We start from the raw sequence: 24188 nt of genomic DNA on the forward strand, positions 1-24188 counted from the left end.
TTTGGAGTCTGAGTGACAACAAGTCTTCCCAGATTTCCAGTACTCTCCATCTCTCTCGATAATCTTTGCAACCGAATTTGCAGTATCACAACAGCTGCTTACCATTGATTTCTTGTTGGCAGTGACCATTTGTCTTCACTGGAATTTGGGTGGTAATAAGCCTCCCTAAGGTCCCAACAGCATATCATATGTAATGGTCTGATGGGTGTCCAAACATTTTTTAACACATTGAAAATATTTTAAGAAACATTGATTAAATATGCCTTCAATAACTTTCCGCTCAGTTGTGTTTTATTTTCATTTTTGATGCTGTTTTTTTTTTCTTTTAAGAATTATTAATGAAGAGAGAGAATACCATGTGTATTCTCTGCGTCTCATTAAAGATGATTACTGTCTCGTTGACAATCGTCATTTTGCAGCTGAAGAGATATCAATTGGGATTTCAGCTGTCAATATTTAATTTCATTTACAGTGTTGGATTTTTAGAAAACAAAAAAAAAAAAAAACCTGTTGAAGCACAGGGAAATAAAAACATAAATTAAACATTATTGATATCAGTCTTTTGTAAAAAAAAAAAAAAATAAAATAAAAATAACATGCATCATCAGAAGATTTGTTTAAGAATTTTTGTGATGATGGTTGATAATTTGTATTATATCGATTTTTCAGACTACTATTCTCATCTTGGCAATGGCGTAACAACTATTCCCCCCCCCCCGGGCGATCATAAGAAATCACTCCCCCCCAGTACCGTTGCTCCCCCTCTACTGGCCGTTGATAATCCATTATCCTTCAAAATTTCAAACTGTCCTCAAAATATGTATTTTCATTGCTTTATCGTTATTTCCATGGCAAGTGTTTGCCTGAGCTCCAATCTATGATCCTCTCTCGCCAAACTTCCACAAGAAACACTCGTCTTTCTGAAAACACTATCAATAATTTCCTCCACTCTTTTATCAGTGCTTAAACCCAAACGTAGATTCCATGAACAAAGCTTCTTTCTTAGAACTGCACACCTGTAGAACTCTCTTCTGTTTGCCTGCTTTCCAGTTGATTACAATATGGTCGTCTTTAAGTCCAATGTAAACAAGTTCTTGATGAGCCATTCTCCTTAAGTAATCCAATTTACCAAATTTACACTACTAACGGTTACTACGATATTATCTCATTCATTATTGTACACTCTTTAACCCTTATCCTCCAGTGGGCTCTAGGCCTTGATAAGTGGTTACTCCGATGTAAAAAAAAAAAAAAATTACAATCAAGTATCTAATTTTAGACTGCTGTTATTTGTCCCAGACTTTCATCTTATTACAATAATGTATACGTCAACGCCTAAAAAAAAAAAATTAATTTTACTGGCTATGCAAACTGAACACACAAACAAAGACTGAATACGAAAACAAAGCAAACCAAAGATCTTTCTAAGCAAAAACATTCAAATTATTAAAAAAAAAAAATGTTAAATTAAATTAACTGGCAGCGCAAGCAAATATAGTAAACTTTCAACCCTTTTAATAAAAAATCAGTTTTAAGAATTTTTAAATAAATTTATTTTCAATTTGTGTAAAAAAAAACTGTTATTTATCATTCCGCGAAACTTTTCAAGAAAATTATCATTTTATATAAAACAGGATTATTATCATCTATATCTATATCTATATCTTCTATCTATCTTCTATATATCTATAAAAACAGAGATGTGTGTGCCACAGACGATTTCTGATTGGTTAATCCAATAATCACATCTCCTAAAAAACTATGGTTCGTAGGCTTTTAACGATACCATAAAATATTATGGCTTTATTTATTGTCCATCTTGGAAGGGTTTAATTTTTTCCTAACTTGCGATTTACAAATTACAAAGATACGAAACTAACTTACAATCTAACAATCGAACCTCCGACATCACGGCCGTCATTATGAAACTAAACTAAAAAAAAAAAAAAAAACCCGCGTTCACTCGTGGTTTTTACATTTCGGGTTTGGGTACGTGTGCAGTTTTCCATTGACATTAAAAAATGGAAATATTTAAAAAAAAAATATATTGTACGTACTCGTCATGGGATAAAGTTTTTTTTTTATAGCGAGGCCAAATTTCGCGAATTTGGCCATTTTTTAAAGCAGTTTGGCCTTCAAAATTTCTGTTTGGCCATTTTCTTCACCGATGAAATAAAAAAAGCAAATAAAAACAACGCAATAAAACTTTTAAAAATACGGCACACTTTTGTTGTTCTTGTTTGTTTTTTTTGGTAATTTTCCTTATTTTTTTATTTTTTCAAGATAATACTATTAAATGGACACTATTATGCCAAATTAGCCCCCCCTCCAAAAAAAAAGAAATGCACAAAAATTCGAGATTTAAGGTTTTGACGAGATAATTTAGCGAATTGTCCGGACTATTGCGAGATAACCATCCATTAGTTTTTCCTGAAATTTTGCCACAAATTGTATTTCATTACATAGATGTGCATAGTAACAACATTTTTTTGCCGAAAATTCCCGTTGCGTCTCCAGATTTCATCGGTGAAGAAAAAGGCCAAACAGAAATTTTGAAGGCCAAACTGCTTTAAAAAATAATATTTAATATATTCAACGATTTGACCTTTGAGAACTCTACCAAACTCCTCCTACAATTTTGGGTCTAAACAGTAAACACGTGATATTTTAGATATAGATTCCTTGGACATGGATCTAACTTATTAACTTTACTTGATCCCTAAACAATAAATGTTAAAAGGTCATAATAGGGGTCAAAGTTTTAAAAAATTGACCGTTTTTTTTTTCTCAGCATTAACCTCAAAACACCTGGGCAACGCCGGGCACCGATTGCTAGTTTTATATAAAACAGGATTATTATCATTTTATATAAAACAAGATTATTATCATTTTATATAAAACAGGATTATTATCATTTTATATAAAACAAGATTATTATCATTTTATATAAAACAAGATTATTATCATTTTATATAAAACAGGATTATTATCATTTTATATAAAACAGGATTATTACTAGCTTAAAATATTTATTTTCATTGAACATAAAACTGATGCTACTGTTGAAAAATCCACTTAAAAACAATACTACACACATAAAACAGAAAAAAACATATTACGATCTTAAAAACTCATTTTGGTATGAAGTTTCAGATTTTGTTTTTTTAGCTTTTTTTGATTTTAATTTTTTCTATTTTTACCCCCTCAAAATGCCGCCTCCTAACATGTACCGTCCGGGGCGGACCACACCTCTCACCTTCTTGCTATGCCACTGGGATCAATGAATGTTTCACACTTCCAATACTTTTATTGTCATCGAAATCAGTGAAATCACCGATTTTTCAATCAAATTGATTGATTGCATGCTCTAGACTAGGACCCACCCCAGGAGGAAGCTTCACATGCCTCCCCATAGTGACTTAGTCAATAATACATTGTAGTCTACATATCACTGTAGAAAAATATATTACGACCATAAAAACTCATTTTGGTATAAAGTTTCAGATTTTTTTTTAGTTTTTTTATTATTTTAATTTTTTCAGGGCTTCTACACTATCAGAACGAAATTTCGGAAATCGTAAAACTGAATTTCGCATGAAAACAATGGTATCTACATATTCCTTATATTTTTACAATGATTATATCCAATAATTACAAAAATTGATGAGGTAGAAAATTATTTCTTAAAGAAAATAAAATTTGATGAAAACGATCGTACTTGCTTATGTAAGACACAGGAGATTTAAAAGGGAGGTAATTTTCTGTTTAGGTTTATTTTATGAAAACAAGATGGCTGCAATTTTTTACCTGCTATTGCTAACCTGATGTTGTTTTGTTTTTTTTAATTCAGTAATATTCAAGTGATTCGACTGCATAATTTGGAAGCTAACATTGTAATTTCTTAGAATTGGCAAAAAACATCAGTAGAAGTCATTGTTTTTTATCTGAAAAATCTATTTATCAACTACAAAATTTCATTCTGATGATGTAGAAGCACCATATTTTTCTCTTTTCACCATCTCACTATGCCGTCCTCTGGCACAAGCCACCCGAGGTGGAGAGGTCCTCCCCCACTATTTGCTATACCACTGCATCTTTGGCCCTGTCGGTGGGGCATTAGAATATGCCGACTGCCCCCCTGCAGAGGGTAAAAGTCCCTCAATGGGGGTCCTGGATATGACCTTAAACTATATCCAATGGTGAGGCCCCAGCTTGTGGGCTTTGGGGAGTGTGGAGCCACCCTTTAATTACCATTGCTCTCAGGTCCACTCTGACCCGGAGTGGTAGTACCTGTTAGGGTCCCAACTATGGGTTAAATAGAAACCGACGTGAAAACAAAAAATATATTCTATTAAAAATATTTTTCTTCAAAATCTTTGGATTCGGCATTAAATAACCCAAAAAGGGTTGATATGCCGTAAAACAACCAACCAACCAACCAACCACTGCATCTTGGCTAGAATTGTCTACGTAAAATATTTGGTAAAATTCAGACATAATTGACACTCTTCCGGAGGTTGAAGGATTAATCCTCAGTATGATCGTTACTCAGAATACAATTAAAAACTATTAATATTTCTATCCGATCATGGCTGACGGAATGAGAGCATGCTATCTCGTGGATTAAATAAATGGTTCTTCTGTGCAAAATTCTCGAGTCTGACAAGATACACCTGAAGAAGGTTACATCCACCAAAACATGAACATAACACGAAAGATGAGAGGCGTGATTTGAATAATCAAAATAATGCTTGTATTCAAAATTCAGAATCATTATATCGGACTTAGCGATAATAACATAAATTAAGTTTTCTACTCAGATGTCTTTCCTAACTTTCTCGTTCTGAATCTTCATAATAATGATTAAATCTGTGAGAACAGCTGCCACTTTCTTTTCTAATCAAAAATATCGTTTGCAAATTTATAATCAAAAAAGAAAAGACGAAAAAGTGTATTTCTGTTCAGCTGAAACGCAATATAAAAACATGCTGTAATGATCATTAAGTTAAGTTCATCTGCCTCTTGTTGTTGTATTGCACTGTTGATCGGGTCACCAATTAGCAAACTTCAACCCCATACTGAGGAGTAATCCTCACCTTTCCCCAAAACGACATCCCCTGTTGACCTGTGAGCTGGGATGCTGATGACTAGGCATTTATTCACTTATGCTCTTTGGCTAGAGGGGAGGTCATAGAGGCCCAATCTGATCAAACAATAAGTCACATCATGCCCTAGTATTCATAAATTCATCCCCAACCATATTCACTTGGCCTTCGGGCCAAGATCAAAGTGTAGCATCTGTTCCGGCAGATGCTGCAAGCTATGACTAGCTGTGACTAGCAAAGACCAGATGTGGGGGCAACCCCACATGCCTGACCATTAACCAGCTCCCATTTCCCACCTCTCGGGAGCTGGTCCCCTTTTTCCCTTCCCCCTCCCTTCACTCCTCACATTAAAAATCGGCCTTGTGCCTAATTTGCTCGGTGGGGGAGCAAATAAACACCATCTGTTCCGGCAGATACTGCAAGCAAAGACCAGATGTGGGGGCGACCCCACATATAAGACCTTGGTCAATGTAGGGGCAACCCTTCATACCAATTGTCACTATCCAGCTCCCCTACTCCCCGGGGAGTTGGTCCCCATTTCCCCTTCACTCCTCACATTAAAAATCGGCCTTGTGCCTAATTTGCTCGGTGGGGGAGCAAATAAATACCATCTGTTCTTCAGATGCTGCACTTCAATTTCTTGTTCTCTGTCAGTGGAGGAGAAATCCTTCACGACTGAGACAATTTTTATTTTTGTTCCTTTTCTCCACGTTAAAAAACGACCCTGGTGTCTAACTCTGTCCCGTGGGGAGGCGTTGTAAATAGGAACCATATTATTTGATCTGCTTCTCCAAAAATATCAAAACCTTATTTCTCCTTTTTATTTTTCTCCCAAAAAAGATATCAGAAGGTGGTGGCTCAAGATCGATCACATTGAGAGCAAAGAACTCTATCCCAATGGACCTTTCTTGTAATACTGTCATGCCGTCTCTTGTACTCCTTTTGAGCTAACTTCTCACAAGTAATGCCAAAGAGTAATGTTTTTCTTGAAGTGGTCTTTTCTGAGAGTAAAGCATCTCTTTCTCTGTAACAGTCTCTTCTAAAAGTTTTCTAATGAAAATACAATTTATATTTGCTACAAAGCATTTATGAAAATGGTCAGGATACATGGAAATTTCACAGTTATACTCATCATGTTTGTATATTGATGCTTTTTATCATGTATGCCTGCAAAATTTGGACCGTATATACCAAACATGTCAAACAGATGTTAGAAGATGGTGGCTCGAGGTCAATCACATTGAGAGCAAAAAAGATTCCTCATGCCAAAGAGTAATGTTTTCTGAGAGTAATGTTTCTCTTTCTCAGCAATGTTTCTTTCTAAGAGTTTTCAACGTGAAATTTCCTTCTAATAACCATGTATTCTGAGAGTTATCTATTATGGTATTCTGAGAGCAATTTATTCTGATATTCTGTGAGCAGTTTATTCTGGTCTTCTGAGAGAAATGCATTCTGGTATTCTGAGAGCAATTTATTCTAGTATTCTGAGAGCAATTTATTCTGATATTCTGTGAGCAGTTTATTCTGGCATTCTGATAGCAATTTATTCTGGTATTCTAAGAGCAATATATTCTGATATTCTAAGAGAAGTGTATTCTGATAATCTGAGAGCAATGTATTCTAATATTCTGAGAGCAATGTATTCTGGTTTTCTGAGAGCAATGTATTCTGGTTTTCTGAGAGCAATGCATTCTGGTTTTCTGAGAGCAATGCATTCTGGTTTTCTGAGATCAATGCATTCTGGTTTTCTGAGAGCAACACATTCTGTTATTCTTAGACAAATGCCTTCTGGTATTCTAAGAGCAATTCATTTTGGTATTCTGAGAGTAATATATATTCTTTTATTCCCAGAGCAATGCATTCTAGGAATAGAAATGATTACCCATAAGATTATATTTGACAATTTGATTCAACATTTAAAAAATAACAAGTATACTTTAAATGAAAAAAAAAAAAAAAAATGAACCAACTTAAAACTATTAATGAATTATACCATTGATGCGATTTAAGAAATAGTGTTTTCTCTATGGCAGGATGGATCCATGATACAAGACGCTGCTGTTCACTGTGTCTTGAAATTATTTGATTACTTAAAGGGAACTAACTCTGGTCTCGGTAAGTATAATTTTCTCCATTTCTAAATAAACATATATATATGTATGTATGTATGTATGTATGTATGTATGTATATATGATGATTGCCACTTCTTGAGTGAAGCTTTTCATCTTTTCAGCTTCATGTCAAGCGTCATGTGCATGTACATGGCTCCTAAACTTCATTCTTGCATAATTGTTCGCAGATGTGGAAGGGGAACTTGCCAGTTTTTGATGGGGCTTGTGGAAGAACTTTATTATGCAGTTTTATATATATACTAGCTGTACATACCCAGAGATGCCAAGTACAAACATATTGCCGAGCGGAGGGTTTAGTCACATATTATTTAAGATACGTCAAAAGTCTTAAGTTTTTACGATTTTCCTGAAAATTGAAAATATTTTAAATTTTTGGAAACATAAAACAGTCATTTTCCTCTATGAAATTCAAACAGGGAAATAAAATTTAATAGCTTAAAGGGAAATAACTCATTAGTTAATTTAAAACTTCCGTTTTTAAATGCAGATGAACTTGATTATATTAATTATTAAAAATAAATAAATAAACTTTATATGATACTAGCCTGGGTGCCTGGCGTTGCCCAGGGGTTTGTGGGTGTGTGTTGAGCAAAAAAAAAAATAAGGAGTAGTAAATAGGCTCGAACCCATAACGCGCAAGAGGAAAAAGAGCTGAAAAAAAAAAAGTCTTATTGATGCACTCGTTGTGACGTCACAGGCGATCGAAATAATGTCTTTTATGCGACGTCGTTGACGTGAGGTTTGAATGACTTGCAAAAATGTCAGCAAAAAAATCGACCTGTCCTTGTAGAAAAGAGCCCAGTTTAGGGGAAAGGAATTAATGTTTTTAGCCAATTTTTCGATATTTGTCATCAGAGAGGCCGACCTTCAGAATGATACCAATCTCGTGAAAATCTGTCGCTTCTGTCGAAAGTTTTAGGCAGACATACAAACATACATACATACATTTAAACAGGCAAGTGAGATTTATATAATCGATGTTTAAATAGAATACTTAAAACAATTACATGTCTAATTGTTTCCATTAAAAATTTAGAGTTAATTGTTAAAACAGATTTTCTTAATGTAATATGCAAATCAGATAATCTCTTGAATCTTGATTCCTTTGAATGAATAGTTTATGTAGAAATCATGTTGAAATAAAAAGTATATAAGAGTCCGTTTTCAGTATTAAAATCTGTTTGTGAAACCGTGTACCTTTTGTATATATTAACCAAATTGTGAACGAACAGACAAGAATACGACTTCATTATGATATATATATATAGACTTATATGTAATATACTGAGTTCGTGTAATTCAGTAAATTTTCATATACCAATAGGTTTTAAGCCAAAAAAGGTTGACTTATGGATTAAGCTACAAAATTATCACATTTCATAATTGAGCATTAATATACTATGTGTGCAACATCGAGAATTCAAAACAAGGTTTGATGGCAACGTAAAGTGTATTTCATTTTACGCTATAATTGTTTCAATGTCCAGTTCGACAGTTTCAAGCATTATATCGTTTGAAAATTTTCAAAAACCAGCATTTCTTCAGACTTTATGAATACATACACTTTTGGCAATGTAGCATTTTTTGAATAGAAAGAAAAAAGAGGGGGTGGGATCTCTAACGGGAAAAACATGTGAGAAACATTTACCTTGGTTGTGGTTACGGAAAATATATATATATATATATATATATATATATCTTCAAATATGGTGTAACTTAAAGGAAACACAATTGCAACTTCACTTCCGATTTTCGGATTTTGTAATCATGCCCGTATTTCTGTATTTTCTTTTAAAGTTGATGAGTTTCTTTTCTTTTCTGATGAGTTACAGGTGGAATAAATACAAAAATTGATATAATCTGTATATATAAAAGGCAAAATGTGTGTGACCATTTCATGTATGTCTCGCAAAGGCTTTTCTCGCACACGCTCCCGGGGGGGGGGTTACTATTGTTTAGAACTGTTTATATAGGCCGTAGATAATAATATGTAGGATTTGAGAATGCATGTAGCATCTAGATTTATTTACATCGATTTTTACAAAATTATTACTATTTTGGCTTCTCGCGTGTTGATTGGGCTTTTTAGTATAAATAAAGTGAAACTAAATTCAAACGGACGTATTATCGGCATTGCGCCGGGAAAAACTTCCAGAAGAAACGTTTAGATAATGAGCCAACATGCTAATCAACTGACCTAACGCGACGTACATGAAATTTGTTCAGTTTTTCAACTATTTAAAGTAAATCGGGTCATGACGTCATCTGACGCATGTGTAGAACTGCTCGTCGTCACAAGAAGACCGTTTTTGCTGAAGCCCCTGTCGAAAATTGTTAATTTCAGGGTGAAAAAATGAACGTTTTTGGCCAATTGTTCGATATTTTTCGAGCGAAGGATATGGCTTCGATATGATACCGAGTTTGTCAATTTTCGTTGTGTCTGTCGAAAGTTTTTAGCAGACACACAAACATATACACATACATACATTTTCGCTTTTATATACGCCGGGTACCCTCCCCCCGCCCCCGCTAGTAGAGACTAGCGGGGGGTGGTACCCGGCGTTGCCCGGGTGTTTAGAGGTGTGTGTGCTCGAGCAGGGGGGGGGGTCTTAATCAAAACATAAGAATAAGCGAAGTAAATATTTTTAAATATTAAATTATTAAATATTTTATATAAAAAAATCGAAAAAAAAACACCAAAAAAAAACTAATGTAAGACAAAGGAACGATGGTAAATGTAAAAATCGGAAAAACAAAAGAAAACGCGAATCTGATGGAAAAAAAACAGAAAAACAAACGTTAAAACTTCTTTAAAAAAGCTGAAAAATAAAAACCTAAAAATCATAGAACGTGAAAAATGGCTTAAATAACCCTGATTCAATATTAAACTTTTAAAATTCGAAAAAAAAAAAAGAAGACATCTCACACCACGATTTGAACCCAAAACCTTTAGATAATGAGACCGTGCTCTAATGAACTGAGCTAAGACGATGTTGACAAAATTAGATTGTTTTTTTTTAATATTTAGACTAAATCATGTTCCGACGTCATTTGCGCATACGTAGAAGCAAACATATCATGAGAGGACAGTTTTTGCTGACCCCTCCCTGTAGAAAACTGATAATTTTAGGGTGAAGGAATTAATGTTTTTGGCCAATTTTTCGATATTTGTCGGGCGAAGGATCGACCTTAAAAATGATACCAATCTCGTGAAAATCCGTGACCCGTGTCGAAAGTTTTTGCGAGGCATACAAACACACATGCAAACATACATACACACATTTTGGCTTTTATATATATAGACTAGTGGGGGGTACCCGGCATTGCCCGGGTGTTTGTAGGTGTGTGTGGTTTTGGGTAAATCAAAACTCCGGAGGGGGGGGGATTAAAATAAGAAAAAGTTTTGATAGGTAAGTATGACGATCGAACCCGAACCCTTGAGGCAAAGTTGGAAATTAAAGTGTGAAAAAAAAAGTGTGACGTTAACCATTGGGCCACTGCAAATACTAACAGAAACATGTTTGAATTCATTTATTTAACTCTGTGACTTCTATTTGACCTCATTAATGAGGTCAAATAGAAGTCACAAAGTTAACTTTTGCTGCGGGGCAGCATTTGGGTTTGTTTACCCAATTCCCCAAGATGTTGGAGAGGAGGAAACCAGCTCCCCATTGTCCAGATTGAATAGCAATTGTCTGATATAAGGAGTTTGGCCTCACATTGATCAAAGCTGATTTCTTCTGGACATTCCCGGTGCGGATGCCGGAAACCCTCCCTTAGCTTTGAATTAATTTCGCTTTTTATACAAAAAAGCTGAACAAACACAAGACGGGCTGAAATAGCAATAATTTTGTAAAAATCAGTGTAAATAAATCTTGAGGCGACCCAAATCCTAGATATTATTATCTAGGGGGTATATAAATAATTCTAAGCGATAGTACCTCCCCCCTCCCCGAGAGCGTGTGTGAAAAAAGCCTTTGCAAGACATACATAAAATGACCACACACATTTTGCCTTTTATATATATAGAAGATTACACGGGCATGACTGATGAGACGATAACAGTTGAGTGCAAATTCTGTAGAGATTCTTGAGTTTTAAAGGATGCACTTAAAGAAGTTTAGACGTTACATTGGGCTAAATGTGAATAAGGACAGATATGTAGGCAAAAAATAAACATGTAAAAGTTAAATTTGTAATTGATTTCGAATGTAATGAAACATAAAAATGTCATACGGTTAACTTCTGCTCTGGAGAATCTGATTATTAATAGAGTGAAAAGTTTCAAATAACGCGTTTCTTCTGATATTATATTGGTGAAAATATACATATCTCTTCCATATCTGTTTGTGTATGCATATATAATATATATGTGTGTGTGTGTGTGAATGTGTGTGTGCATATAGGCGTATGTACGTAAATTTGTATATCAGGTCATGTTATATGCTACTGGTACCATGTAACTCGGTACTACCTGCTCATGGTTGGGTCACCAGCGACTAAACTGGTTCCCCCACCAGATTTGTTTGGTGAGGAGGGTGGCTAGTCTCCCTGAAGGATTAAAAACAAGACCTTCTAAAGGGCGAATGAACCCTTTTTCAGGGTCAACGGCCAACTAGCACCGTGTGTGTTTGTGTGTATGTGTGTGTGTGTTGGGATGGAGAGGCAAATCTCTGATTTAAAAAAACATAAAGCAGGAGACCAGTACCCACATTAAGCTGGTCTGCAGTTTAACTTATTGCTGACTATCTTGGTCTTGCTTGTTGCTGGATCTCAACATTTTGAACCGAGAGAGAGACTTCGCTGTTGTATAAAGCTAAGACTCTGTAACATCATCTGTGTATAGATACTCCCTCAGGCATTTGTCTATTAAAATGGTCCTTTGGTGATGGAAGTCATTTTTGGGCTCATGGACTTTAAGTGTCTGAGGGAGTGGCACTCATCTAACAAGACGTTGCAATCATCAGGTGGTGCGCTGTTGTAGTTTCAGGTGTTGATTGCACCGTGTTTGACTTCTGTCGATGTTATTGCATGACTTTCACTAAGAATCTGTAGAAGTGTATGATTACATATATGTTCGCTTCAGCCAAGATTTAAATAGATTTCTCTTTACACTCTCTTCACATTTTTTTTTACTTGGTAATCACCACTTATCAAAGCCCGAAAGCCGCTCGTGGATAAGGGTTATTGTGTGTACAGTAATCAATGGAATACTATCATAGTAATCGTTAGTAATGGAGATTTGATAAAGTGTCTTATTTAAAGGGGCGGTTTATCAGGAATTTGTTTCTGTTGGACTTGAAGATATCCAAGTTGTAGTCAGGTGGGAAGCAAGCAAACGAAAGAGAGTTCCACAGGTGTGCACTTCTAATAAAGAAGCTTTGTTCATGGAATCTATGTTTTGATTTAGGCACAGATAAGGAGGGGGGAAAATTATTGACAGTGGTTTCAGCTGGATGGGTGTTTTCATGAAAGATTGGCGATGGGGACCAGAGATTGGAGCTCAGACGAGCACTTGCTATGGAAATAACAAAAAAAAAACAATAACTCGCAATGTCTCTTCTGTAGGAGAGAGGTTGCAGGGTTTTGTTACATTGTCTGTTGAAACCTAGGTATACCCTGAATACAAATATGTGCATGTATATGCATAAATGTGTGTGTATATATATATATATATATATATATATATATATATATATATATATATATATATATATGAAGTTTAATGATTAAAGTTAAATTCTGTAGATTAAAATATATACAAATATATTTAAGTTCAGAATTCATTGTTTAAGCACCATCTAAATAACTTTTAAATAACATTTTCAATATATGTGCTGAAAAGCAAAATATTTGTTTTTTCATAGCTGAACATTTTGCATATTGCATTTCATTTCCTCTGATGTTATGAGCCATTATTGAAAATCCATGGATTAAGGAGATAAATAGAATTTTTCTTCATATATTCCTTGTTTCAAACAATAAATTCTTAACTTAAATATATTTGCATATATTTTGATTTACAGAATTTAATTTTAATCTTATATATTGCTCTATTTTTATATATTGAGCTTTATCTTTTTGGCTATGATCGTCCTGAAAGTATTGCCTCAATGTAATATCTGACAGGATAATTCACGATCTCTAATCTGTGACTTATCTCATTTATATCTATAATATAAAGCTGCATCTATGTGTGTGTGGTCACGAATAGGCTCCTATATGGTTGACTAATATAGAAAACTGATCACATATAATAATAGAAGATGTATCCAGACACAGAAATGGGTATGTTTGATCTGGCAGAATGGTGGTTAATTTAAATTGTGGGGTCTGCGTTCGCGCCTGACCTCTAAAGTATGGAAATAAAAAAATTAAAAATTAAAAAAAAAAGTTTACAAGTGTTTTTTATATAGATGTACATAAGAATACTTTGATAAGTATGTTTTAACTTAAATAGGGATGGTATAATAAAATTGTGGGGTCTGCGTTTGTGCCTGGCCTCCATAGCATGGAAATAGGCACAGAGTTTAATAAAGACTTTACATATCTATCTGCATAAGTATACTTTGATAATTATGTTTCAGTTTGAAGAAAAATGGTATAATAAAATTATGGGGTGTTCGTTCGCGCATGACCTCCATAGAATGGAAATATGTCACAAAGTTTAACAAGGTTTTTTAATATAGATCCACAGAATATTGTGATAAGTGTTTCAGTGTGAACAGGCATGGTATAATAAATTATGGAGTTTATCTATTTTATTTTTACTTTCATCATATTTTGCTTTGGTTTTGATACCCCCAAATTTGAAGCTATCTCTTTTCATAACCTATCATAATTTCATAAATCAGAGTCCATTTTCTGTAGGCTGTTTTTGAACCTAGTCAATTGATAGAGTACTTTGGTAGGAAAATGTACACACAGACACACACACGCACACAATTTCACTTTTATATATATACTAGACTACCCGTGACCCGTTGGGTCAGTATGTTATATTAGCTATGGAATTAATGTATGAGCATGACACTTAAGACATAAAGAAAATAGTTTTTTTATGACATAACAGAAACATTTCTATAAAAGTATATTAAAATGAAAGAAGAATATAGATAGATTTCTATGTATCGTTCTGTTTATAATTGTTTATTTCGAAAAAAAAAAACTTACAGCTATTGAATTATAAGTGGTTTACCATATTTATAGGTAAATGTGCACTGAATAGATAACATAATAATTAAAGTTGAATTTAAATTTTGATATATCTATTAATTTAAACGTGAAAAAAAAAGAATTGGGACGCTGAAAACGTACACAGTAAAACAATACATTTTATTGTCATATTGATTATTTATTTGTAACGCAAATTAAAAAAAAAAAACATTTTCGGGGTTATTTATTTATGTTGATAGTGTAGAAGAAAATGTATGAATGATTTTTAAGAAAGGTGTATTAAAAAATGGAGAATAAATTTTTTTTAGAAAATGAAGGCGGTGGGTAAATTGCTGTTGTAAAATGCTCTTATGGTTGACAACGGGTTAAAGTAGATTTATTTGTAAGAAAATTGCATTAAAATAACTTAAATGTAATACGGAAATGAACGATGTAAAAAAAATGGAGAAAGTATTAACAATTGTTTATTTGGATAATTTAAACGCGGAAAAAAAATAATTGGACGCTGAAAATGTACATAGTAAAGCAATATGTTTTATTGTTGTGTTGATTATTTGTTTATGTACGCATGCACAACTGGAAGTCATAAACCGGATGTTGGGTTACAACACCCGTTACAAGGTCATTTGAGTTTTATAATTATATAGATAGATATATAAAATGAAAGAGACAGAGAGAAGGGATTGTTTTTTTTATTATTACCGAAACAAGGCGTATTGCCACTTGATCGTAACAGGGGACTATGAGGAGTTCTGTAGCAAAACGGAGGGAGTTGCAACATCTCAGAGTCAGAGGGGAGAAAGTATTAGAGTAGAAGACTTTCCAATATCTAGTCGCCTCAAGAGTGAACGGGTGGGATTTTGCTGCTATGCAATGGTTTTGAATGGGGTATGCAATTCTCACTTTGAGAACTTTCTGTTATTTTTTCTGGAGAAATATCCACTATTGATGTGAAAAAGAGATTTGTTAAAATGCCAAAGTTTTTGCGTTGAAAAAAAAAAAGATGATTGGTAAGAGATATAAAATTTTTAGAAAACTAATTTTTAAATATATACTAGCGAGGGTACCTGGCGTTGCCCGACTGTTTAGAGGTATGTGTGTGTGTTGGAGGGGGGGGGGTAATCCAAACAAAAGAATAAGCGAAGTAATAACTCTGTTTAAATATTATTAAAAAAACAGTAAACGAATGTGATGCAACCGAACGATGTTAAAATTTCTTAAAATCGGAAAAACAAAAACTAAAAAAGAAAACGCGAACGTGATGGAAAAAAAACCCCCAAAAAAAACGAACGTGATGCAAAACACACGATGTTAAAACTTCTTTTAAAAAAAGCTGGAAAAAAAAAACCCAATGAACGTGAAAAATGGCATAAATAACCCTGTTTCAGTTGGAGGTGGGGGGGGGGTAGATAGAAACTAAAAGTAATAACCCTATTTAAATATTATGAAAACAAACAAAAACAAACAAACAAAAATAGCGAAAAAACTTTTGAGAAGGAGGTAGGCTCGGACCCGAAGCCTTGAGGTTAATAATCTGACAACATAGTATTACGCCACAAAGCCAGGAACTTTAGAAAATAAGTATTTAAAAACGAAGGTGGTTTTCAAGGTTAAATATCATGTCATAGCAGCAGCAGGAGCAGAGAAAAACAAATTCACACCACCAATTTTGTTGTAAGATAAAAGTGGCCTAAATAAAATAAATTTACGGCGTCATTCCGTAAGTGTTAGGTATTATAATGTCGGTAGCATACAAAAAGTTATAAGAATGAGCGAGCAAGCCGAGAAGCAGCCGGAAAAAAGCCTTTGCCGGACATACAGAAAAAATGCACACACACACATTTTCGCTTTTATATATATATATATATAGAAGATATATACACAGGAAGCAGATGGGTTTGAAATTTGAATTCAACCAAAAATACTACTCTATGATAAATATCCGCTCCTTGGTGATGTTAACGATTCATGATGACCTTTTCTACTGATTTGCTTCTTTTGTTGTTCCACCTTATATGTGATCAATTCAGCTTCTTTTGGGAAACTCCATTTATATGAAAAATATTTTTTTAGGTATATATCCTTTATAGTCTTGTCTAAATATTGTGTTTCTGGCTTTAGACAATATATATTAGCTGGTTGCACCCTAATGACCAAAGGAAAGAATTAGTCCGCAATCATAATTTTTGTTTATTTTATTCTTTTGGTGATCTCTCTCTCTCTCTCTCTCTCTCTCTCTCTCTCTCTCTCTCTCTCTCTCTCTCTCTCTACATAATACACACATATATATATATATAGAGAGAGAGAAAGAATAAGTTTAAAGGATAAGGTGTAAAGTTACATAGCAATTTTATTACATTATCTAGTCAAAAGGATTACAGAAAGAGAAAATAGGGGAAAACCGCTTTAGTTCATGGCATTTCGAAGCTAAATGGTTCTTGTCAGAACAGGAAAAAAGCCGGCATTATACTAATATAAGGGCAAAAATCACCTACTTTAAAATCATTCAAAAAAATTGGGGGTTGTGTGTGGGGGGAGGGGTAATATGATGGGGATAAAAGAGGGAGGTGCAAGAAAGAAACAATAATAAAAAAAATAAAGTATAAAAATAAATTAATTAAAAGAAATTTTTAAATTTTTGTTTTAGAAAGATTTTTTTTTTTAATAAAATTTAAAAGTTTAGAAATTTTTTTCTAAAGCTTTAGAGAATCCTTAACAAAATTAAAAAGTAAATTCTTTCAAAACATAAAACCCTGAGAGGAAATATATGTTTATAGGATTTAAATAAGAGAAATTAAGTATGAAAAAAATGAGGTAAGTGTACGAAAAAGAAAAGATACGGAAGTTAATGCATAAAACAACTAAATTCTTTATGGATAATCCAACAGAGAATAGGTGTACTCCAAAATAACATAAAATGAAACGAAACAAAAGTAAAAAATCATCAATTACTCCCTTCTGCTATGATAAATACTATACGAACGAATGCTATATGTTTTGGTTTTGATTCTAGCTAATATCACCTAAGTTATGTATTTTTTTTTAACGCTATGCAATCACAATTATATATATTGTTTACAATATGCTAAGCAATATAGTATTAGCTCTATAACAATAAATGCGAAATTTTCATGAATTAAAATATTATATTTAAACTTTTTTTTTTACACTTGAGCAACGCCGAACAATCTTTTCGTGTAATACACATTTTAACTTGTATTGATGAATACTATTGTATTACATACATGCATCTATTTAAACAGACAGGTGAGATTTATATTAGTATTAAATTTTAAATATTAGATTTATTTAGTACTGGCATTTCAGCCCAGGTGTTTGGAGGTGTATGTTGAGCAAAAAAAAAAAAAAAGCGGTCAATTTTTTAACTTTGACCCCTATTATGCCCCCTTAACATTTATTGATTTGGGCTCAAATCAAGTTATTAAGTTCGATCCATGTCCACCGAACCTATATCTAAAATTTCAAGTGTTTAGACCCAAAATTGTCAGAGGAGTTTGATAGAGTTCTCAAAGGTCAAATCGTTGAACTTTGACCGCTTAACAGCCAAATTTCTGGCCGAAAACGGATTACAAAGATTTTCCAAAATCTCAGTACCGTGTATATCAAATTTCGAGTCTGTAGACTTAAAATTGACAGTTATTGCGTTGGAAAATGTACACACACACGTTCACTTTTATAGATATATAGATAGATTAAAAAATATATACGTATACATAAATATATATGGAAACAATTTTGTGTTTACTGTAAACTTTTTACGCGAATATTATGCACGTATAAATCATGTAGAATATCTTACATGTAATAGTTAACTAAAGATGATCATCCCATAAGAAAACCGAAAAAACTAATAGGTAATTAATTAAAATGAATGTTTAAAAGAATATGCAAATTAGCTAGATCTTCTGCTAGTGAATGCGATTCCACAACCCATATATAAGAAAATTGTATTTACTTTTTAAATAAATAGAAAAGAGGGTTTTTAATATGAATATCAATACACACAAAAGAAAAACGAATTTATAGGAGTATAGATAGATTAAATTTTAAAGGGAGATAATTACATGAAACTTCCGGCGTCAAATGGTGCTGATGCTGTGGAAAACAAATACTACACTTTTATCTTAGCCATAAAGCCAAGATGTTATGCATTTTTAGATGCATAAAAATCTCCTAAACTAATTAACCGATCATTATGAATATTTTGTATGTGCATATGTTTATACATTTGTATGAACATGGTTCTCGTCTAAACTAATTAACCGATCATTATGAATATTTTGTATGTGCATATGTTTATACATTTGTATGAACATGGTTCTTGTCTAAACTAATTAACCGATCATTATCAATTATTTGTATGTGTATATGCTTATATATTTGGATGGACCGGATTCACTCCTAAACTAATTAACTGATTATTATGCATTGTATGTGTTATATTATATTTCTCATGTGTTTGTATGTGGCTACGTATTTTTACAAAGTAAAACCTTCTCTCAAAGTAACTAAAAAATAAGATGAGAAAAACTTCAGGCTTAACCAGCGCACCAACGTTTTTTCAGTACATTAACTCTCCTCGTTTTACTAAAAATGTTTTATATATATATATATATATATATATATATATATATATATATATTTGGTAAAACTGGTAATTAGTAAAAACCTGGAGAGAGTGCTCAATACTATTGCAGAGCAAATATGTGTTTTATTTTTTTTTTATTACCGTTTTATCTGTTTGGTTACATATGTTTCGGATGTTGGACTGTGTTTACGATCTAACAGCCTCGTCAGACCTTACAGAAATATATATATATATATATATATATAAAATGTCTGTACGTTCACCTTGTAAACTACTTCATGATCTGGCTGAAATTTTGCATGGAAATTTGTTAGGATAAGGTGCAACGAACTAAGTATTATGGTATTCATTGAATGCACAGTAAGAGATTAATAGGAATTAGTATTTAATATAAAAATTAATCCAAATTAAGCCATATTAAACAATCAATTTGGTATAAAGCACTCATGCTTAGTTAACAGACTGTAATTTTTGCCCGTTTTTCACAGGCAAAAAGTATATACATACATACATATATATATATATTTCTAAATCCTGGGTATGACTTTAAAAGACATCCAGTCGTGAGGCCTCATTTAAGGGCTGTGGGGAATGTGGAGTAGACTCTTAGTTACCATTGCTCCCAGGTTCACTTTAGCCCAGAGAGGTCATACCTGTTAGGGCATCTCGTGCTACCAGATTAGATTGTCTGAAGATATTGGCTTCTTGATCAAAATGCACCAAATATTACATGGCGACTGGGGATCGCCTGAGAATTTAATTTTCCCTTGAAACTTTCTCTTTTGGAGGAAGCCGGTTCAATCAGCTTAAGGTGAATGCTATACTAACAACAACAAATATATATATAGAGAAATAGCGAGAGGGGTGAGAAAAAAAAAAAACTAGGAAACGAAAAATAGAGAGGGGGGAAGAACTGATATATCTAGAAAAAAAAGAACTGATATATCTAGAAAAAAAGAACTGATATATCTAGAAAGAAAAAAGAACTGATATATCTAGAAAGAAAAAAGAACTGATATATCTAGAAAGAAAAAAGAACTAATATATCTAGAAAGAAAAAAGAACTGATATATCTAGAAAGAAAAAAGAACTGATATATCTAGAAAGAAAAAATAACTGATATATCTAGAAAGAAAAAAGAACTGATATATCTAGAAAGAAAAAAGAACTGATATATCTAGAAAAAAAAAAGAACTGATATATCTAGAAAGAAAAAAGAACTGATATATCTAGAAAGAAAAAGAACTAATATATCTAGAAAGAAAAAAGAACTGATATATCTAGAAAGAAAAAAAGAACTGATATATCTAGAAAGAAAAAAGAACTGATATATCTAGAAAGAAAAAAGAAATATATCCAGAAAGAAAAAAGAACTGATATATCCAGAAAAATAAAAAGAACTGATATATCTAGAAAGAAAAAAGAACTGATATATCTAGAAAAAAAATAACTGATATTTCTAGAAAAAAAGAGAACTGATATTACTAGAAAAAAAGAGAACTGATATTACTAGAAAAAAAGAGAACTGATATATCTAGAAAGAAAAAAGAACTGATACATCCAGAAAGAAAAAGAACTGATATATCCAGAAAGAAAAAGAACTGATATATCCAGAAAGAAAAAAGAACTGATATATCCAGAAAAATAAAAAGAACTGATATATCTAGAAAAAAAAAGAATTGATATATCTAGAAAGAAAAAAGAACTGATATATCTTGAAAAAAAAGAACTGATATATCTAGAAAGAAAAAAGAACTGATATATCTAGAAAGAAAAAAGAACTGATATATCTAGAAAGGAAAAGAGAGAGAGAGAGAGAAGTATAAATAAAGCATACAGACCTCTACATAAAAAATAATTAATAACTAGAACTTGTGTTTTTAATAATTTATATCTCAATTGCCAAAGTTTTGCTGAGCCCTATACGTGTTCCTTCACAGTATGAATTAAAAAACTAAAACATTAGGTAAATTATTTCATTTTTCTGTTTTTCCTAAAAATATTTAATGAGTGTTATAATGCATGCGGTGAACATGAAGTGATAACTTGTATTAATCTTGTATCTAAAAAAAATGAATGCAAATATGATTCTTATATTCGCTTGCCAAAATGCCAGCTTGGGGTCTTGTTCCTGCAGAGAGTTTTTCATGCTTTCCTTGAGGCCTATGATTAGCAATCTTAATTTTATTAAATATAGCATTCGTAAATGTTCACAAATTACGTGATTGGCTTCATGGGGTATTGTTGGAGTCTGTCGTGTCAGATAAGTAATGTTATTTTTAAGGTTTTTCTTTTTTTTCTTCTTTTTTAACTCTTTTTCATCCCGAACAAGCCATATTGCCCACTTTGAATCTAAGGGGCTACTATTTGGGATCTAACAGAGGACTGTGCCGAGTTGAGCAGTGAGATGTCTGCGTAATAGAGTGCATGGGAAAATAGCAGCAGCAGCCAAAGGATGGACGGCAAGCAATTGTATTAGCAGCAGGAGCAGCGTTTGAACGCGTATGCAAATTAGAAAGTGTGCATGAGCTGGCATGAAAAGAAAAAAAGGAAAAAAAAGGACATTATGTGGTCAGAGAGAAACAAAGTCGGCGCCCAAGGAGATGGACTTGTAAAATGATGAAAGAAAAAAAGAGTGCGGTCGAAAATAATGGATGTATAAGAAACGGCTGTCTATGGCTGGCATGTAGTTGATTAGAAATTAGAGACTTTTTAAGTTGGTGTCGAGACGGGAAAGTAACGGTAATAAATGTTTGTTAAAAAAAAAAAAAAAAATGTCGACCTGGATTTTTATTTATTTCTTTTCCGGTTTTATTTTCACAAATTACTAAAGTAAAGTGTAACGCCACCTAACGTTACATCTGTTCACATTACATTTAAACTTCTGCAGGATAGTACAGTCAAGAAAGTAAGAAATAGGGAAGGAATTCCAAAGTCTACCAGTTCAAGAAAAAAAATATTACAATAAAAGGCTTTCCTGCATCTAGTGACCTCAACAGTAAAGGGGTGAGATTTTGCTGTTTGTCGGCTTAGTCAAGGGTATGTACGTCAAGTAGGCACAAATACTATGAGTTTGTTAGAACACATTCCATTAAAGTACTTGTAAAATAGTCACAAGGATGCGACATTGCAGCGATGAGACAGAGGATGGAGCTTGGTCAATAGTGCAAGACCTATTAGATTACAAACTCTTTTTTTATTTTGACTCTGTCTAATAGTGAAAGACTATTGGTAGATGCATCAACCCAGACATAGCAACAATACTCCATGCATGGACAAATCGTAGCTTTGTAAAGATAGAGAATGCTCTTTGATATGAGTAATTTTCTAGCACAGTATGGGGGGGCACCTTCTTTGCAGCAGCCTTAGCAATATCCTTAATGTATTTGTTCCAGTTCATGTTTCTTGTGAATGTTATGCCAAAGAGTTTCAAAGAGGGGCTCTCAGGTTGTGTTGTTTGTCATGGCAATCACTCACCCCTTGCAGACTGGTGTGGAAAATTAATCTATTAAAACTCTGAGAATGCTGTTTATTTACCTCCTCACGAGGGCATAGTTAGTGGCAAGTTGTTTTTATTTTTAATGTGTGGAAATTCCAGCTGCCCCCAAAAAGAGAACCTTGGATTGAAACAAGAATAAAAATTGCCCCAGTCTAGAAAAACTTCTTCTCTGATCAAGAACCAAATTGACTAAATGTAACATCAGAACAGATGCTACACGTCAAGTATAATAGTTCAGTTGTGCTTTAAACAGGAACATTCATTTTGAACTCGCCTCTATCATATAAAAGAACCTACTGTTGATTTTATATATCTGGCTTTTCGGCTTGTGTAGTGATAAAACTTCTCGAATACACTTGTGATATTATACTACATAAGGTGCTAATTTTGGTCAAAATCGCCTGTTCCTTATTTAATCGGATTATTTCTGTTATTGATTATCAAAGACATTCCAATACAAAACCTAAGAACACTGCCAGGCACATAAAGTACCTTTGTGTGAAATTTGATAAAAATCGACCCAGCCATTTTCGAGTCCATAGGGAACGAATTCACACAGCGGCACAGAGAGACAAAGTTCCTTTTATACTAGCGGGGGTACCCCGCGTTACCCGGGTGTGTCGAGTAAAAGAAAGAATCAAAACAACAGTATAAAATAAAAGTGGTAGTAGGCAGGCAGGCTCGAACCGGTAACGCAAAGGAGAAAAAAAGATTAAAAAAATATGTCTTAGCTGATGTCTCCATCGCTCAACCGGAATTCCGAACGTTGAAATTAAGTTTAGTCAATTGAAAAGGGAACGATGACTTGCAAAAATGGCAACGCAAAAAACCGACCCCCTCCTTGAGTTTCAAAACGATACTGAGCTCGTCAGGATCCATCGCGTCTGTTGAAAATTTTTGGCCGATATACAAACATACATACATACATTCACACAAACTGACGATTGAGATTTATATTGTAGATTAGCGGGGGTGCCCGGCATTGCCTGGGTGTTTGGAGATGTGTTTGTGCTGGGGGGGGGGAGATCAAAACAAAAAAAAAACATTGTTAAACTTCTTTAAAAAATTGGAAAAACAAAAAAAAAGAAAACAACGAATTGCCCGGCGTCGCCCGTGTGGTAAAAGAAAAAAAAAGTTTTGTTAGGTAGGTAGGATCAAATCTGGAACCTTGAGGCGAAGGTGGAAAAAAATCCTGACATGTTACCCGCTCGCCCATCATGGCAGAGTAACAGAGAGTGTTTTAATTTAACAATAAAAACTTAATTGACAGGTACGCGAATTTAGTGATAATGAGTTCAATTTTGCTGTGAGGCAGTTTTTTTGGTTTTCTTTCCCCAACTTTGGCTGTTTGTTTCCCCAGCTCCCTAGTGTCCCAATGAATAGCAATCGTCTGATATAAGTGGTTTACCCCGCATTGATCAAACCTTATCGCTTTTCTGGATGCCCCTACCAAGAGTACCAGCGAGCTGAAATTCAGTTTCATTTTTTTTATACTGATTGAAAAAAATTTCGAAAATAGCGTGTAAAAGTTGGACAAATTAAAGATAGACACGACCTCCCTTCGTAACTCATGGATATTATAATTTAGACAGTATATAAAAAGTTTAAAAAATGAGTGACCCCACTGAACACCCTTGTAAAAAAGCCTTTGCCATATATATATATA

General features: G+C 33.4%; 1 protein-coding gene across 2 annotated transcripts in view; it reads left to right on the forward strand.

Annotated features, from left to right (window-relative positions):
* The window catches only part of LOC145265583 (meiosis inhibitor protein 1-like), a 768286-nt gene that overhangs the window by 721315 nt on the left and 22783 nt on the right, over positions 1 to 24188 (forward strand). For both annotated transcript variants that reach the window (XM_080121585.1, XM_080121586.1), the window contains one exon: positions 7139 to 7220. In XM_080121585.1, the coding sequence (XP_079977711.1) occupies positions 7139 to 7220 (82 nt within the window). The remainder of the gene's footprint in view (positions 1 to 7138; positions 7221 to 24188) is intronic.

The sequence above is a fragment of the Euprymna scolopes genome, chromosome 40 (genome assembly GCF_053919585.1).
Source record: "Euprymna scolopes isolate OS-2025 chromosome 40, ASM5391958v1, whole genome shotgun sequence".
In the NCBI taxonomy this organism is placed as follows: domain Eukaryota; kingdom Metazoa; phylum Mollusca; class Cephalopoda; order Sepiida; family Sepiolidae; genus Euprymna; species Euprymna scolopes.